The 18,693-nt window shown below is 62.4% G+C and overlaps 1 protein-coding gene across 5 annotated transcripts in view; it reads left to right on the forward strand.

The window, feature by feature from the left end:
- Window positions 1–18,693, forward strand: part of ARHGEF10 (Rho guanine nucleotide exchange factor 10) — a 107,128-nt gene that overhangs the window by 12,147 nt on the left and 76,288 nt on the right. For 4 of the 5 annotated variants that reach the window (XM_043557276.1, XM_043557280.1, XM_043557288.1 and 1 more), the window contains exons 2-4: window positions 8,167–8,234; window positions 15,923–16,072; window positions 16,648–16,935. In XM_043557276.1, coding sequence (XP_043413211.1) covers window positions 8,198–8,234; window positions 15,923–16,072; window positions 16,648–16,935 — 475 coding nt within the window. In that variant the 5' untranslated portion in view covers window positions 8,167–8,197. Of the gene's footprint in view, window positions 1–8,166; window positions 8,235–14,321; window positions 14,454–15,922; window positions 16,073–16,647; window positions 16,936–18,693 lie in introns of all 5 variants that reach the window. The other variant, XM_043557307.1, reaches the window with a different exon arrangement.

Here is an 18,693-nt window from a genome sequence, read left to right on the forward strand (position 1 = left end):
GATGATTCTTACAGTTGGAGTTCACTTTATGCATGAGACTTCTGGGCACGTGGGTCTTAGTGGAGGGGCTTGTGGTTTTACTCTGGGTCACGTTGTGAGCTGACCCTTTCCTGGGATGCTCTGCCCTGTCCTTGGGTCGGGCACAGTGTGGCGTGGGAAAGAACAGGGAGGCCTGGAGAGGCTGCGGAGGGTGCCCGGCCCCAGAATTAATCAGAGAGAGCGGCGCCCCCGCTGGTGGGCTGATGGGGCACAGGGTGTGGGCTCCGGGAGGAGGGCTGGTGGGAGCACAGGGTGTGGGCTCTGGGAGCAGAGGCAGCTCTAGAGACCGTTCGCTTCCATGAGCAACTTTCTGCTATTTTGTTTTCCGAGCTTGATATTTAAAGAAAGCATTTCTCAAAGACTTGGCCTGATAAAGACAGATCTCACTTACTCCTTGGTAAGTCTTGATCATGTGAGGCAGTTGTGATTTTGTGCAGGTGAAGTTGAGGTTTAGAGAAAAGTCTGGATTGCTCTGACTCAGATGACTCGAGTCTGTGCATTCAGTGCAGACGGGCCTTCCAGAGCTTTCCGGGGGACGTGCGGTTGGGTGGTGAGTCTCCTCTTGGTAAACTGACCGTCAGAGGACAGGAGGGCACAGCCATGTCACTGACATGGTCAGAGCCCGTGTGGACCCCACCCCCGGGGGAGGGGGTTCCCCTCGACCTGGGCCTCCAGCTGCCCACAGTGTGACCCACCAGGAGCTCCTGTGTCCCTTCCCCTCCACTTCCTCCCTCCTCACAAAACCCCTTTCTGGAGTTTGTTCCTTACTAGCAGGTCCTAAATAAGGAAGTATTTTCCCAGCTCTACAAACGTGCACTTACGGCCTGGGCATCAGCCAAGGTTACGTGTGTTCCTTGTTCTGAGCCAGCGTTCAGCAGCCTGCGCCCTTCCAGAGGGAGCCTGCCTGGACAGGCTCCTGGATGTGTCCCACCCCGAGCCACACGCACTCCCTGTGGGGTGGGGCTGGACAAGGCTCCTTCCCTCCTCTCTCTCTCTCTAGGGGAGGGGGATGGTGCTTCCTCCTGGACTCCAGATTGGGGGCCTGAGCTGGGCTCAGAGAACAACAAGAAGGTTGACATGCACATGAATTCATCTCAGCCACGGCAGAGGCCTTGGGTGGGGGGAGGCAGGGGTGCAGAAGTCCTGGGTGGGGGAAGGAGGCAGGGGTGCAGAGATCCTGGGAGGGGGAAGGAGGCAGGGGTGCAGAGATCCTGGGAGGGGGAAAGAGGCAGGGGTGCAGAGGTCCTGGGAGGGGGAAGGAGGCAGGGGTGCAGAGGTCTTGGGAGGAGGAAGGAGGCAGGGGTGCAGAGGTCCTGGGAGGGGGAAGGAGGCAGGGGTGCAGAGATCCTGGGAGGGGGAAAGAGGCAGGGGTGCAGAGGTCCTGGGAGGGGGAAGGAGGCAGGAGTGCAGAGGTCTTGGGAGGGGGAAGGAGGCAGGGGTGCAGAGGTCCTGGGAGGGGGAAGGAGGCAGGGGTGCAGAGGTCCTGGGAGGGGAAAGGAGGCAGGGGTGCAGAGGTCCTGGGTGGGTGGGAGGAGGCAGGGGTGCAGAGGTCCTGGGAAGGGGAAGGAGGCAGGGGTGCAGAGGTCCTGGGAGGGGGAAGGAGGCAGGGGTGCAGAGGTTCTGAGTGGGTGGAAGGAGGCAGAGGTGCAGAGGTCTTGGGTGGGGAAGCAGGCAGGGCTGCAGAGGTCCTGGGAAGGGGAAGGAGGCAGGGGTGCAGAGGTCCTGGGAGGGGGAAGGAGGCAGGGGTGCAGAGGTCCTGGGAGGGGGAAGGAGGCAGGGGTGCAGAGGTCCTGGGAGGGGGAAGGAGGCAGGGGTGCAGAGGTCCTGGGAGGGGGAAGGAGGCAGGGGTGCAGAGGTTCTGGGTGGGTGGAAGGAGGCAGAGGTGCAGAGGTCTTGGGTGGGGGAAGCAGGCAGGGCTGCAGAGGTCCTGGGAAGGGGAAGGAGGCAGGGGTGCAGAGGTCCTGGGAGGGGGAAGGAGGCAGGGGTGCAGAGGTCTTGGGAGGGAGAAGGAGGCAGGAGTGCAGAGGTCCTGGGAGGGGGAAGGAGGCAGGGGTGCAGAGGTCCTGGGTGGGTGGGAGGAGGCAGGGGTGCAGAGGTCCTGGGAGGGGGAAGGAGGCAGGGGTGCAGAGGTCCTGGGAGGGGGAAGGAGGCAGGGGTGCAGAGGTCTTGGGAGGGGGAAGGAGGCAGGGGTGCAGAGGTCTTGGGAGGGAGAAGGAGGCAGGAGTGCAGAGGTCCTGGGAGGGGGAAGGAGGCAGGGGTGCAGAGGTCCTGGGTGGGTGGGAGGAGGCAGGGGTGCAGAGGTCCTGGGAGGGGGAAGGAGGCAGGGGTGCAGAGGTCCTGGGAGGGGGAAGGAGGCAGGGGTGCAGAGGTCTTGGGAGGGGGAAGGAGGCAGGGGTGCAGAGGTCCTGGGAGGCGAACAAACTGGTGAGCTGCAGGGGCCAGGGGGAAGGGCAGGAGGGCCTGGAGGGCAGGCAGAGGGGCAGCGCGGGTGTGGGCTGCGCTCCATTCCTGGACACTTTCAGTCAAAGTGCAGTCCTGGCTGGGCTGTCTGCCCTGCTTCTCCAGCCTCTGGTCCCCACCCTGTCCTTCGTTCCTTCCTAGGACGCCCCGGATTCTGTGTCCTTGGGCCCCCAAGTGGGCTGCTCCTATTAGGATTTCCTTGTGGTGATGCTTCGTTGTGCTGAGGCTGGGCGTTGTCTTTTTCCACGGGAGAAGATGTGTTCTCTCCTTGTGGCTGGGAGCTGAGGCCACGCAGGAGGGGCGCAGCCGTGGGAGGGAGGGCAGAGAGAGGGATCAGAGTTTGTAGGGGGAGTGCCGGGGGAGGCTGCATGGAGGTGGCCTGCGTGGAGATGGCTGGCGTGAACTGGGGACGGCAGATGGGATGCAGGGTCCCAGCCTCTGGCTAGGGGCGCACGCCCTCCGGGGAGACCTCACATCCCTTCCCTGGAGCAGGGGCGAGTGGGAAAGAGCCGGTGAGCGGTTGGTGCCTCAGGTTCTCTGATAGCCGTTGATCCCGGTACATTTGCTTCTCTTTTACTTCTATTTGGGCCAGTGGGTGCAGGAGGGAAGAGATCTCAGGGCTGGCGACAGTGTGACACGGGCACATTTCTTACGGTCAGAAATGCGCAGACACCCGCCCCCCGCGTAGCCTTGACGAGATGATGCCTCGCTGTCCCCCCGGCGGTAAAATCCAGGCGATCACGGGACGGAAGTGCCAGGTGGCAGCGATGTTCCCTGCAGGTGTCAGAGAAGACCCTCTTTCCTCCCCACCCCTCCCCTTTTTTGTGAGCATTATCTCTACTTAAAAGTCTGGAAACGTGAGGACAGGGGGCTGACGTGTTTGGTCTGCTGTGGAATCTGGTTAAATGTAGACCCTGCCATTCCAGCAGGACGTGCTCGCTGAGCTCTCGGGTGCTCTCCCTTCTCCCCTCGTGGTCTCTGTTGAGGGACAGCCTTACGGACGTGACGCCGACCCAGAGGCTCCTGGTTCCAGTACCAAACTGAGCGCACCTGCTGTGAGCCCCCGGGATTTCCTGGCTCACGCCGATGGCTCAGCGTCCAGCCCCCTGGCCCCTCAGCTCCAGGCTCTGTCCTCAGGGCCGCCTCCCCCTAGGCCTGAGGGACGGGGCCCCGGGGCTCCCTGCCCCAGCCGGGCTCTGCGCCGACGTTCCGAGCCAGCCCCTCAGTCTGGGACGCTGACAGGTGCTCTGATTCCGGCACGATTGGTGGCGGCGGGCTCGGGTGGAGGCCCACCCAGAGAGTGGGGAGACCGTGGGGTGGATGTCGGGGAGCCGAGCCCGGAGCGCACTGTGCGTGGGGTGCCGTGCGCTAGCAGAGCTGAGCCCGATGTGCCGAGAGCCTGTCCCCTCCGGGGCACTGCCCCAGCCTCGCGGACACGGGGTCGTCTCACCCCCAGTGGCCCTCGGGCGGGCGGCGCAGCTGAGGACACCGAGGCGCAAACAGCAGAGCCTGGTCCAGCCGGGAGGGGTCAGGACGGCAGGGTGTCGGCAGAGTCCGGCCCCCAGCCCTCTGCTGCTGATTCACCTGCTTCTCGGGGGAAGGGGCCTAGGTTGCGGGAGTGCCGCAGTCCTCAGATTCTAGACCTCAGCGTTGCCGCGGTCACAGGGTACGAGCCGCAGGAAGCACCGGCCCCCTGTGCCTCAGCATCCTGCTGCCCACCGGCCCCAGATGCTACTTTGCGTGTCTCCGCGGATCGTGCAGGACACACACACAAAAATGCCACGGGAGTAAAAGTTCAAGTCTATTTCCGTGATGTCGCAGAAGGCAAGGGAAGCGATCTGGGGTGTTCCCTGGCCTGGGAAACCATCTTGTGACGTGGAGCCACGTGGCCTCCAGACCCGTGGCACAAAATCCTCCTGCAGCGCATGACCTCTGGCCGCTGCCGTGACTGGATGCGTCATCGTTTGGTCGAAAACCGCAATCTGGGTGCACGATGCAATCTCTCATTAGGATGCCGAAATTGGAGAGTGACAGCAGTAACACAGCCCGGACTGGAATTATCTCACGCTCTGTCCGTCGGAGGACGGCATCGTGTAAGTGACTCTTGTCCCGTGTCCCCGGGTCGGTCTCGGGCAGAGTGGGCTGCAGCCCGGCTCAGCCCCCAGAACGCCGTCTGGCAGCCCAGAGGGCACCCGGGGAGGGTGTCCACTGCAAGGCACCCGATGGTGCAGAGAAGTGGCTTCAGAACCTGCTTGGCTGCGGGGGGCCTGGAGGGCCCGGGGGTGCAGACACGGTGCCCGGGCAGGCTGCAGGCACGGTCAGTGCCTCTGTGACTTCCGGAAGCCGACGTGTGCGTTTGCTGCCTAGAACATTTCCTTCTCAGGAGCACGGCTTCCTGCGGACGCTGATCTTGGAGGCAAACCGTCACCGGGCACTCTGTGATCTGCCTGGCCCTCACCGGCTACCGGAGCACAGATCACGGGGGGCCCGGGCTCCAGCCCCAGCTCGGGCGCACGGTGAGCGAGCCCCGGGCTTGCTTGGAACGGGTCCTGTGTGCAGCAGGTACCCTGTGGGCGTGAGCCGTGCTGGTCGGCGGGCCGGGCGTCCAGGCAGTTCTCGTGTTATGCCGCGGTTACCCGTGGGGACAAGCCCAACTGGACTCTGTTCTGATGTATTTTAAGGACAAACGATTCGTTAATGAGATTTGCGCACGAGGTTTAAAGAGTCTGGAAGCCAAGTAGGGCGTGTGATGGAGAGAAGAGAATCGAGTTAAGACGAAGAGGGTGTGGCTGGTCGATGTGGCTGAGCTCCCCCAGGAGGGACCCCAGCAGCCACGCCACCACTCTGTCCCCACCGGGAAGGATACCTTTTTATGGCCGGCCCCCAGCACGTCTCACGCGGGAGGAGAGCGTGTGCAGAGATCATACCGCGTAGAAAGCTGTGCTTTGCTCTAAAGCCCAAGAGCCCCTCTGGCTCCCGTGGGCTCTGCCACGTGGGAATGTCGTCCTCTGCAGCTAAGAGTGCAGGATGTGCGTCCCTGGTCTGTGGACAGAATGCCTAGGAGCCGGAAGCCCTGGTCCACTCACCTCTCAGATGGCTAAAAATACCAGCTTCCTTTCTTTTCCTCGCTTCCTCCCATGACTGTGGCATCCGTTGGCCCCTCTTCCCGCGGATGTCTCTTCTTTCCTGTTCCCCCCGGTGCCCGCGGGGTCTTGGTGCACCGGGAGGGGCCGGGTCCAGTGTTGGGACCAGCCTGGCGTTTCCCTGTGTGAGCAGCACCGGTGAGAGCCCCCCGCGCCCTCGACGGCCTCGTGTACGTCACGACGGGTCGCGGCTGGCGCACTCCAGGGAGATTTGCAGGCTCACCTCTGGAATGTGTCTGCATTTGAGGGTGAAGGCCCTCCCCCGCCTCGTGCTGCGGAGGCCTGCGTGATTCCTGCAGCCTGTCACGTACCCTGCCTCTCCTGGCACCGCTGCCCCAGAGCAGGTGGACCCTCTGGTGTCCGTGCCAGCTGGGCCAGCAGAGCGTGTGTGCGCCTGGGCCGTGACCTCCTGCAGACTCAACTTCGGTGCCTTGACCACGGTGGACGTGGCAGGGACATTTGCTGACGTGGCAGGCGTGGTGTTCCTGTTAGCGTCTGGGTTCCTGTGTCCCCGTCCCTGGGGAGCTGGTCACCTGAGGTCGCCGCAGCTTCTTGGCCAGACGTGCTTCCTCCCGCGTTATTTTCCCGAGGGTTCGCTGTGGCCCGTGCACGTCTGTCTGAGTTGTTTGGAGACCTGACTCCGGTTTGTGGCCAAATTTTGCTGTGGCCTCTGTTGACACCACTGAGTGTGTGTCGTATCAGATCTCTGGAGAGGGCCTGGGGTGGGCATGGTCTCACAGAGCACAGATGGCAGTGTAGCTGGACCACCACCTGCTGCCATTCACCGAGTGTCCCCTGCGTGCTGGGCCCTGTTCTGATCCCCACAGCCGCCAAGGCCCGTACCGTCCCTCCGTTCCAGGTGGAAGCTTGGGCTCAGAGAAACGGACACTCTGGGGCTCCTGGTGGCCCGCAGGGAGCAGAGATCACAGCCCCAGCGTGTGCGTCCATGTCTGTCCTGGGTCTCCCTGTGGGTGGGTTTCTCCAGGACCCCCAAGCCTTGGTTTTCTCATTTTGAAAATAAAGGGAACCTGTTTTCCGGAGGTGTGGTGTTTCCAAGTGCACAGCAGGGAGATGCTAAGCGAGAGAGGCCAGCACATGGCAGGTGCGTGGCCCACTTGGGCCCGTGTGGGGGCCACTTCGGGGGCTGGGGTGTGGCCTGTGCAGGGCTGATGTGTGGCTGATGTGTGGCTGGTGTGTGACCGGTGCATGGCCCGTGCATGACCAGTGTGGGGCCCTGTGCGTGGCTAGGGCATGGCCCAGGTGGGACCCGTGTGGGGGCCAGTTCGTGGCTGCTGTGGGGCCCGGTGTGGGGATGTCCGGGGCTGGTGTGGGGCCTGTGCGTGGCTAGGGCGTGGCCCAGGTGGGACCTGTGCAGGGGCCAGTTCGTGGCTGCTGTGGGGGCCGGTGTGGGGCCCGTGCGGGGCTGGTGTGGGGCCTGTGCATGGCTAGGACATGGCCCAGGTGGGACCTGTGCGGGAGCCGGTTCGTGGCTGCTGTGGGGGCTGGTGTGTGGCCTGTGCGGGGCTGGTGTGGGGCCCTGTGCGTGGCTAGGGTGTGGCCCAGGTGGGACCTGTGCGGGGGCCAGTTCGTGGCTGCTGTGGGGGCCGGTGTGGGGCCCGTGCGGGGCTGGTGTGGGGCCTGTGTGTGGCTAGGGCGTGGCCCAGGTGGGTCCTGTGTGGGGGCCGGTTCATGGCTGCTGTGGGGGCCGGTGTGTGGCCTGTGTGTGCTCAGCGCGTGGCTGGGCGGGCAGTGCCAGTGGTGCCCTGCCAGAGCCCACACGAGCAGTCCCTTCTGCCACGTGGGTTGACAGCGGGCTGCATCCTGGTTCCTCCAGCATGTTCCGCGCTGTGGGCGGATGGCGGCCAGAGCACTGTCACCGTCGTCACTGTCCCTTGCTGCTGTCCTTGCTGCACCGGAGCCTGGACATTTTCACCGGCTCGTTCTGGTGGAAGCCGGGCAGGTGTTTGATACCCTAAACCCCCGTAAACAGGGCGGGGGCTTACGGGACGGCCGCCTCGCGGCCCGGGGACTGACCTCCTCACCGTTAGGCTGGTTTCACGCTCATTCTCAGACTTGGGTTTCCTCTGATCGCATGTAGGGGAACGGGATCTGCAAAAAAGAGAGGAAAACGTGTGCGGAGATGTGGCCTAGACCCAGGGTTCAGAGACTGAAGGCTGAGGAGATCGTGAGCGTGGCCCACGGTCCCGGGCGGCGAGGGCTTCACTCGAGGCTGCAGCAGAGGGAACGGGAGGGGGAGACGTTTGCAGGGCGGGAGGGGCCGTCCCCGAAGCGTGGGCACGGACGCAGCTCCCGGCGGGGACCCGGGGTGGGGGGTGGAGTGAGGCCACCCGGACTGTGTGCTCTGTGCTTTGGGCGTGGTCTCAGAAGACACTTGGCAGGCCTTGTGGGGGAGGGGCTGGTCCCGTAGCTGCCGCCGTGGATGACCACTGGCCTGGCCTGGAGAGCCCCCTGCAGCCCAGGGCAGCCTCTGCCTGTGGTGACCGTGGTGTCTTTCCTTCCCCAGGGCTCCCAGGAGTGAGCGTCCCAGCTACACGATGGACCAGCCAGAGCCACCTGCCCCTGCGCCCGAAGGTAACGGGGTGTCCTTCGGGGGCCCTTTCCCCCTCGGGGACGGGGAGGGGTGACCACAGGTACTGACGAGGTGGAGCTCAGCCGCCCCCCCCCCCCCATCCCCTGGCCACCAGGGCCCATCCTCACTTTGGGGTAACCTGGCTGAGCGCCTCCCCGGCCCTGGGCACCCCCGCGGGGCACGGGCCAGCACAGCCTGCTGTGAGCCCTACCTGTGGGGACCCATCAGTGCCCTCCGGCATGGAGGGTGGCCTGGAGGATGATGAGGAAGGGAGACGTCCCATCCAGCTCTGGGGCACGTTCCTTATCTGCCTCCCTCCACCACTGTGAGGACCGTGAGGGAGGGGTGCAAGTTAACGTTTCCCTGTCCTGTCCCCTCGTCACGGTGGGGCGTCGGGGGCTTGGTGTCACTCCCCGCTCATGGGGCAGGGCCTCCTTCCGGGCTCCCCGTTCCCAAGGCTTCCCCAGACGTGCCCCCGTGGACAGACTCACATGTCCTTGGCACACCTGGAGGCTATAGGGCCTGAAGGGCAGAACCCTCAGCATGTGAAGCTGCGAGAGTGTGGGAGGAACCCACGCGGGGCCCGTGGCTCTTCCGTGCCCTCCCGCTCCCGGCAGGCGTGGGCCCTTGGGAAGTGCCCCCGCCCGGCTCTGCGCTGCAGGTGGCTCTGGGCCTCGGGCTCCCAGTTGGAACAGAAGGAAGGCAGCCCACAGGTGGAGCCGCTCCAGTGGGGAAGCAGGGCTCGGGCCGAGGGGTGCCTGGGCTGCTGGGCGCTGGGCCCCCCAGGAAGGCTCAGCTCGACTGGAGAGCCCTGTGGGGAAGGCTGGTCCAGAAGGAGCCAGTGATGCTGGGCTATGTGGCCAGAGGGGCCCCTGCACACCTTCAGCCAGAGTCTGCACTCGGGTGTGACCTAAGAGCCAGCTGTCGACCTTGGAGAGTTTCCTGAGCCCCGGGGTGAGGGTGGCTCGCTGGAGGGCACCCCAGGAATCCCGCGGGCCAGGCCGTGCACCTGCTCCTTCTGCGGGGCGCTTTCCGGGGGGGGCTGGCTCCTTCCTTGGGCTGCGGCCGGCGGGCTTTGGGGGGGGGGGTCCTGGATGGCCCCCGTGCAGGTGTCCGCCGTGTGTTGGGGTGGCACTGAGGCTCCTCCAGGCTGGATCGTACTCGATTGTCATAATTGGGAAGGTCCCAGAACCGCTCACTGCTTCCTCCCCTACCAGCTGGGTGTAGCCTACACACACATGGCCGGGCGTGTCCCCGGGGCTGGCACACCCAGCTTCAGGGAGCCTGTGGGCTGCCTTCCGTGGGACGGTCCCTGTATCCTGTGTCAACGGTTTCCGTGGCCTGCATGGGCCGTGCTGACTGCTCTCCCCGGGATACCCGTGGTGTGCACACCGGGCGGCTGGGCCGGGCCGCGTCTGGAGCGTGGTCAGGGCAGAGCAGAGTGGTGCTCCCAGAGTGGGCTCACCACACTTGTTGGGGAAAAACTAGAAAATAAAAGGCCCAGAAGCCCTTTCCGCACCAGTTGTTAAGAGTGTGTGGGACTTGTGACTTGAAAATCTGATGGCGGTACGTGCCTTTTCCCACCACGCTTTGTCCGCTGTTTTCAAAGGAACCGGAAGCCGCCCTTCTCTCGTCCCGTGTGTCCCAACATCTGGCAGCAGCCGGCTGGGGCTGGTCCCGTGCGTGACGGAGCCTTGGCATTGATACTGAGTGGATCTGCAGGAACGCCTGTCCACCCACGGGCTTCACCCCCAGATGCACCTCTGCACTTGGTCTGGGACGGGAGGGGGGCCCTGACCACACGGCCGGGGTGTGGGTGGCTGTGCTAGTGGGCCGGGCCGGGGACCTGGGAAGGGGAGTCACGGCCTGTGAAGCCCAGGGCATCGGGGGGCCGCGGGCAGGCTCTGCGAGGCTTCGGTGGGCGGGAGCACGTCCGATACGCGGAGAGCAGTGATGTGACCGGGGGCTGGGGGGAGGGGGGGGCAGTAAGGCTGTCTTCTGGGAGTGTGCTGAGGGGGCAGCTCGGACGTGTGCTCCCCAGGAGAGAAATGGTGCTTGAACGTGGGGTGCATGGTAACCAGCCCCATTTGGGTGGTTATTTCAGAGTCCTCCCGTGTGCTCCTGAAACGTGCACATTTTTATTTGTGACTTCTGTCTCAGTGGAGGAGTGAAAGAGGGCCAGGCAGGAGCAGGGATGGTGGGGGGCTGCCGAGGGCGTCGGGCAGAACCACCCCGCGTTCCCTGCAAGCCCACACCCACCCTGTTCTCCACGTTCAGAGTGACAAGCAGGCTGACCTCGAGGCCTGTCACTGTGGGGCGCAGCCCGTCCGGTCAAGCCGTCTGTGGGCCAGGCCCCAGGCCCTGCGAGCTGGGAACTGACCCTGGGAGGCAGGCAGCCGGGAGGTGGAAAGGATCCCCCCATGGACCCCTGTTCTCGGTTCCCCTGGAAGATTTCCTCCGGGCAGCTCTGGGAGTGTGGCCAGCGTCCTTACGGGGTGGGGGGAGAGTGTCCCCATTTCTGTGGGTGGATGGCTTCTTCCTGGCTGGTAGCCTGTGGGTGTGCCTTCTGGCTTTGGTGTGGACTGAAGGCCGCTATTTGACAACAGAGAACATCATAGTTCAAGAACCGAGATCCTGATCCGCACAGCCTTGTGGGCAGTTGACTCTTGTGACCCTTAGCGATGGGCACCCACAGGGCTTTGTGGGCGGGGACAGAGAGGGATATGGGAGGCAGGGCAAGTTGGGAGTGGGTGGGGACTGACTGACGCAGGGGGGCGGGGGCAGGGCAGGTTGGGAGTGGGCGGGGACACAGGGGGGTGGGGGCAGGGCTGGGTGGGAGGGCCTCACGGAAACCCCAGCAGAGCTCCTTGGATGGGGGTCTGGGGCTCTAGCAGGGGGTCTGGGTGTGGACTTGGGGTTTTGTGCAGACGGACACCAGGGCCTCCAGCAGGCCCGGCCTCCCCGTAGGGAGAGTGTCAGGTGCGCTGGAACTCTCTGTTGGGGGGCAGAAGCAAGGGGGTCCGTGGAGGGAAGCAGAGTCAGCTTGGGGAGCTGTTCTGAGTGCGGTGGGCGGTGCCACAGGCCTGCACCTGTCACAGGCTGGAGGCAGACATCCGGGACCCCAGCCTCCTTCAGAGGCCTCTCTCCTTGGCGTGCAGACACCGTCCCTCCCCGTGTCCCCACGTGGTCGTGCCTCGGTGCGTGTGTGTCCTGACCTCTTCTGATGAGGACACCCGTCGTACTGGAGTGGGGCCTCCCTAGCGACCTCATTCTACCTGAATCACCTTTGAGGCCCCGTCTCCACACGTAGCTGGGTTCTGAGGTCCTGGGGTTAGACCTTCAGCCTAGGGTGTAGGGGGACACGGCTCTGTCCTCGAGAGGGACTGAAACAAGCAGCTGGGTGTGTGGGAGGGAGCCGGGAGACTGTAGTGTCATTGATGCCAAAGGATGGTCATGTTAAACGGGGCGGTGAGGTCACCGTAGGGGACAGCGGGGAAGGACCACGGCCATTGGCTCTGGGGACAAGGCACCCAATAGCGCATGAAGCCAGATCACTAGCTGGTCGGGAGGCATCAGGCATTCCGGGGGTGGCAGGGGAGGTGACCTGGCCGAGTGCAGGGGACGTTTCTGGGCTGGTGTGTGTGACGCTGTGATGGTGGCCACACATCACGGTGCCTTTGTCCACACCCGTGCGGTGCGCATCACTGGATGGAAACCGTGGACTCTGGGTGACGGCAGCCTGTCCGTGAGGGCCTGGCCCCGTGCTGCCCATCTTCCTTGCTGAAGGCACTGAACAAGAATTACCTTCTTCCTTTAAGGGGAGGACCCTGTCAGGCTTTGTTATTTAAATTTTTAAAAATATTCATTTAGTTTTGAGAGAGAGAGACAGAGTGTGAACAGGGGAGGGGCAGAGACCGAGGAAGACACAGAATCCAAAGCAGGCTCCAGGCTCCGAGCTGTCAGCACAGAGCCTGACGTGGGGCTCGAACCCACAAACCACCAGATCACAACCTGAGCCAGAGTCAGATGCTTAACCAACTGAACCACCCAGGCGCTCTAGGCTTTGTTGTTTGAAGCAATGTTCATAAAATCACTTTCAGGTGTATTTTATCTACTTCTTAAAGTCCGGCAGTGATGAACTGTGACTTCCGAGAGGAGGGTTGATGGAGGGAGAGCAGGCAGGTGGTTCTGAGTCTCTGCTGCGCCCAGTGGAACGTGTGGGTGGCGGGATCTCCATGTGTCACGTCGCCCGGTCACAACGCGAGCTCTCCCGTCATCACCTTCGGCTGGGTGTTTAACTCGTATTGTTTCCCTGTCACGTTGACCCGGCAGACACAAATCCAGTCGTGGGAACGGTTGTATTTGGAAAGCATCCTGTGCGTTTTGGTTTTTCTCTGTTGAAGAGATTTATTGCCCTGGAACGTGTTCCCCAGGTTACTCCTGTGAGTAAGCTGACTGACTCCCTAACGGTAACGCCGAGAACCCACACGCCGACCTCCCTGTCGTTGGGCCCGAGACCCGACTTGGTGGGAGAGCGCACGTCGCGTGACTGATCCGCGGACACAGGCTGCGTCCACCCCCAGGTCCGGACCGTGTCTGCTGCTTTTTCTTGTGACGCTGTCCTCACTCGGTGGCGGTGGTGAGCTGTGCATCTGTATTTATTAAGTACGGACCTCAGGGGATTAGCCTGCTCCTGGAGTTTAGCCCAAGTGGAAATGTGGTCTGAACCCGAACACAGCCTCACGGCAGGCAGGAAACGTATGTGTTGTAGGGAGTTTGCCGAATGCAGGGAATCACTGTGGAGAAAGTACCAGTCGTTTGCAGAGGCCACGGTTAATATTTGGGTCTGTGTGTGAAGGGGATGAAATTAGTAAAACCAACAGTCTTTAGATGATTCCCTTTATTGTGGTAAAATATACGTAATATTTACCATTCTTCAGTGCCCCTCGGGAGCACGAAAACCACCAGCAGTGCCCTCTGCCTCCAGAACTTTCCATCTTCCCAGACTGAAGCTCTGTCCCCACGAGATACTGACCCCCATCCCCTGCCCGGCCCCCGGCACCTGCCGTCCTGTCTTCCGCGGGTGCTGTCACACTGTGTCCCGTGGTGACTGGCTCCCTTCACTCTGCAGAATGTCCCCAGGGTCCGTCCGTGTGGTGACAGGTGTCAGAATTTGTCCTTTCTAGGACTGAATGCTCCCCGTTGTGTGCGTCGACCACAGTCCATCTGGCCATTCATCCGGCCGTGGACTCTTGCCTTGTTTCCGTCTCTTGGCTGTTGTGAATTATCCTGCTTGAATGGTTGCACACTCACACAGTGGCACACTCGTGTGGTTGCACACCTGTATGGGCACGCTGGGATCTGTGTGCCTGCTTTAATTCCTCCAGGTGAGGCTCGGAAGCAGGATCCTGGGGTCGTTCGGTGGTTCTGGTTCTGTGCTTCCTTCGTGAGGGGCCTCCTTACAGTTGCCACGGCGACCGCTCTGTTTTCTGGTCCTGCCAGCGCTGCAGGGGGTTCCAGTTTCTCCAGACCCTCATCCGTGTGTGTTATTTTCTGTTAAATGGGTGCGGAAAGACCGATTAGAAAGACTATTAACTTAATACGTCAAGACCTCTTTCCAAATTCTCGAATAAGCTTCGACCAGATAACTTTAATGGCTTCGTGAGTGTCTGGCTGTATAAATGCGTAATATGTAACGTCTCTTTCCTACTAAAGGACATTCAGGTGAGTATCGTGACGGTCTCTGATTATTTCCTTAAGATAAGTGTTTCGCAGTAGGATTTCTGCGACAAGGGATGTACAGAATTGTCCGGCATTGGTACGTGCTGGCGAGTTCTCTTCCACAAAGTCGCCAATGCGTACTCTCACCAGAACAGTTTTCTGAAGCCTTTTCTGGATTCCATTTCGGTGTTTGCCCCTATTATGCTTTTAGCATGTGTCAGCTGGGGAGAAATTGCCCTAGAATGCTGCTTGTGGACCCGGCAGTCCCCCCCCCCCAGGTCCCCGCTGAGGGGCCCCTCCCTCCTGCCCCGACAGAGCCTGTCCACCTGACCTCTGTGGTAAGGTGTTTCCTTCAAAACACCTGTTAGGACGTGTTGCCGGTTCCAAAGACCGAAGGGAAAAACGAGCACCTGGTATTTAAGACCGTTGTTTCTGGACCATCGAAGGTTCATCTGGACCCACAAGGCCACAGCTGGAAAGACCGTCCTAGACTGGCTCAGGTAGCCCCAGCTCTGTCACCTTCTCTCCCTAGAAACCAGGCCACCTCTGAAAGCCTGAGTCTCACGTCCTACCCCCCAGTCCCCCGTCCCCTCTCCCCCGGCTCCACTCCCCCCACCCCGGCCCCGCCCCCCAGCCGCCAGGTGGCTGTGGAACATTTCCTTCCTGGAGAGCACACGTCGCCCCCTGCACAGCATCTGCGTCTGCTGGGGCGATGCTGACCGGGGCCCTGCACCAGGAGCGAGAGGCGCTGGGAGTGGAACTGGAGGGGCCGAGGCCCCCTCCCCGCCCCCCATCATGCTGGGACAGTCCGTGCCCCGACTCACCCCACCCCCACCCCGACCCAGGGGAGGTGACTCCTCCCCAGCCTCTCTGCACCCCCCGTCCCCACCATCCCCAGAACCCACCTGGCTCTGGCTCAGGGGTGCTGGCTCTGTCACCCCACCGCCCCGTGGCCGGCTTCCCAGCCCGTGTTCACGCGTCTTTGGCTCTAAGATGACTGGTTCAGATCCCACATTCCCACGCTCAGGCCTGTGTGACCGCTGGGTGGAACCCTCTGGAAGGGAGGAGGGAACCCGCTCCGGGCCCTGGGCGCCTCTCTCAGCAGATCCCTCTGCAGCCCAGTGGGACCGGAGCTCTCTCTCCGTGGGGACGCCTGATGCCCTGGCCCACCCTGCAGCACCCCGGTTTGCTTGCAGAGTGAGCGGTTTGGGTTCCATCTCGGTGTCATTTCTCCCTCTCCATAGTGCTCACCTACTGGTTCCTTCGCGACGGAACCGCCCTGGACACCCCAAGGGTGCAGGGTCCCCATCCTGGGAGAGGGTCCCCGTGTGGGTGTGCAGGGTCCTCGTCCTGGGAGACGGGTCCCCATGACCAACTTCCCGTGATCTGTGTGAGCACCAGATGCCCGCAGACCGTCTGGGTACAGAGGAGTGAGTTGTGTACCAGCGGAGAAGGCCGTCAGGTTTGGGAGTTTTCTGTGTTCTGACTTCCGGCCCCAGTGTTGGGGTGCCGTGGAGCAGCAGAAGCTCCCTCTCCACTGGGCTGTCCCCTGCCCCAGCCCCCTAGCCTGGGCGTGGTCACCAGGGTGCTGTGGTCTCTCACGGAATGGTGGACGGCATCTGTGGGTCTGAGTGGCCTCCATCCTGCCCCGTACACATCCACACGCGGGGACGCCTGCAGGACGGGGACCGCAGGGTGGGCCTGGCCTGGGCAGGGGTTGCGAGGTCCCCTTCCTTGGGTGGCGTGTACGTTGTGGGTGATCGGCGTGGACAGAACCGAAGGGGCCTGGGGCCCCGTGGGGCTTGAGCGGAATCCACTAGCGTTGAAGTCTGTGGCCTCCCTCGTTTCCTGGCGCTTCCTTTCCCTCATCCTCTGCCCGTCGCTTCCGCCACCCGCACAGTCCCTGGCACTGAATGCTAGCGCGTCTCTGCTCCTGCGGCGGCTGAGTCTGTGTTCTTTTCACCGTTAGAAAACGAGGTGAAATACGACAGGAACAACAACGAAGAGGACGAGGGGGAGCAGTTCGATTTCGACAGCGGAGACGAGATTCCAGAAGCGGATCGGCCAGCCGCGGGCGCCCCGGCCGGTGGGGGGGGCGCGGATGCCGCGTCTGGCTCAGGTGAGTCCCCGGGCCGCCCCCAGCGCCCGTGGCCCAGCAGCCAGCTCGTCCCGACCGCGGGTGAGTGACGTGGGGGGAAGTCGGTGTCCTGGAGCGGGACGTGAGCTGTTTGGCCGCGCTCCTTTGGTTCCTGGCATTTCCCACGGGCATCAGGCTGCTCGGCGGCCCCTGGCGGCCTCTCGGAGGGGGTGGGTATCGGCCACATCTCAGCACCGTGTCGCTGCGTGGTGGGAAACGTTTCTGAAACTAACGCTCTTTGAGATGCATGGAGTCCGTGTTGGGTCCTGGAGGTGGCTGCTTTTGTCCCGACCACAAGGGCTGGTTTCTTGTCCACAGCGAGGGCTCCCCGCACAGTCAGTGGCTCCCCTGGTCCGGCAGCTTCTACCTGATGCCTGTCAGCAGAGAAGCCGCCCCGGGAGCTGCCAGGCCCTGGGGTGTCCCACGCTGACCCCAGCAATGCTCCGCCCTGTACTCCCAGATCTGGGCGTCTCCCGGGTGCCCTGGTATTGCGTGCCCTTTGGGGGGGCGTGGCTCCACTTGTCCTCACCTCCTCCACACTGTGTGTTTGCCTCCAGGAGGTGAAATCGGGAGGGGAACGGACGCGGAGGCCCCGGTGGAAGGCCCGACGCTTGAGGTCCCGACACGGGTGAACCCCTACTCCGTCATCGACATCACGCCCTTCCAGGAGGAGCAGCCCCCGCCCGCCGACCCGGATGCCGAGGAGGAGAGCGCCAGCCCGCCGGTGCCCAGCGGGTACTCGGTGCCCGTGCCCTGCGGCTACGCTGTGCCCTGCAACCTCCCGCTGCTCGTGCCGGCCTACTCCAGCCCCGTCGTCATCCGCGCCGCGTCCCTGGAAGAGGAAGGTAGTGTCCTCCTCCTCACTGCGCACTGCGGGCCCTGACCGCCTGTCGTCCGTGAGTCCCGCAGTCCTCCATGTTCTGGCCGAGCCGCCGGAGCCGACCCGGGTCACCTTCCCCTGGCAGGTGCCTGTGGGTCCGCGTGCATGAGGGCAGCGGGACGTTCGAGTGCGGCCCTCCCTGAGCAGAGGGCGGCCCGTTCCGTTCCGAGTGCGGCCAGTGGGGCAGCCCAGCCGAGCGTTTGTTCTCTCGCCGAGATCTGCGTGTGCTCCCTATCCGAGGACACAGCACGGGCGCTGTCCCAGGGACGCGAGGCCGCTCGGACACGGAATCAGAGCTTGTGCGAGATTTCAGTAAACACATTCTCTCCTTCCCAGTTGTGACCGTTGAGGGGAAAAAAAAGTCTTCGTTAGAGAAGCTCTTGAATTTGTTTGGAAACCACAGGTTTTTAGGGTTGAGGTTTTTCACATGTTTTCTTGTAGTTGGTAGGAATCTTGGAAATTAACCGTGGTCAACAGTGCTATTCGTGGTTTGTGGCCTCTGACAAGTAAGAACAATGTGAAAATAAGGAAGTAGATTATGGAATTGAGAGGAGAAGGGGGGGCGCCCGGGGGGCTCAGTCGGTTGAGCATCCGACTCTCGATGTCGGCTTAGGTCATGCTCTCGAGGCTCGTGAGGTCGAGCCCCACGTCAGGCTCAGTGCTGACAGTGCAGAGCCTGTCTGGGATTCTCTCTCTCTGCCCCACCCCCCACTCTTGCATGAGCACACGCATGTGCACATACGTCCTGTGGTGCCCTGGCCGGCTTCCCGGAGCACACGGGACCATTTGCACCGTGTGGTTCCCTCGTGGACACAGGGCGGCCTGGCTCTGTGGGCTCGGTCAGCATGCACATCCTCGCTGAGGCTCCCTCACTCGCATAGAGGCTCCCCTGGGACCCGAGCCTCAGAGTCGGGGACAGCTGGAACCTGTCATCTTCCCCACTGCCCAGAACCAACACTGAGCCTCCACTTTCATTTGTTAGTGGTCCTCCAGTGGCCAGAGACTCATGGTGCTCTGCCTCGTGGCACGGGCTTCCAGATCCTTCCAGAACAGTGAGAGATGAGCAGTGTGTGTGGCCAGCGGGAGAACTTCCTCTCAAGTGTGCTCACCATACCGTCATCAGAGTTCTCGTTTTAGCAGACATCACCTCCGGGTGCATCTGCTTTCTCAGAAGGGGGAGCGCCGGGAAGGAAGGTGTTGGGGGGGGGGTGCATTGAGGCACACGCGGTGTGCATTCAGGGGTGGTGAGAGGGGCCCGTGACACAGCCGCAGGGAAGGTAGTCACTGTGTGAAGTGTGCTCGCTGCCAGTCCACATCCTTTCTTCGTTGACTTTGTCGAGTATCTTTGTCTTTTAGGAAGTCATGTGGGCCATTTTTGGGGGGAGTGTGGTGTGGTGGGAAGTCTTTGGAACGGGCAGGTCTGAGTTCAGATCGTGGCCCTGCCTCTGACCTGGCATGTGCTCCTTGGCAGACAGCGAGGTTTTCCATGGCCTCGAGAACTTGTTGAGTTCATGCCTCTACAATTCCTGGTGCACCGCCAGGCAAATCCCACCGCCGGGTAAGGGGTATTTGTTACTGTTTAGCGGGATCAGGGGACCAGTTTTATGAGTGAGATCTCCAAGCTTATTGCATTAAGCCCAGCCTTCCTGGACCTTGAGTTAACTGCTGAGCGCTTTGAAAGTGGTCATGAACGTTTGCCTAGCACACAGTAAATTCCTTCTAA

Source organism: Prionailurus bengalensis, chromosome B1 (genome assembly GCF_016509475.1).
Source record: "Prionailurus bengalensis isolate Pbe53 chromosome B1, Fcat_Pben_1.1_paternal_pri, whole genome shotgun sequence".
Classification (NCBI taxonomy): domain Eukaryota; kingdom Metazoa; phylum Chordata; class Mammalia; order Carnivora; family Felidae; genus Prionailurus; species Prionailurus bengalensis.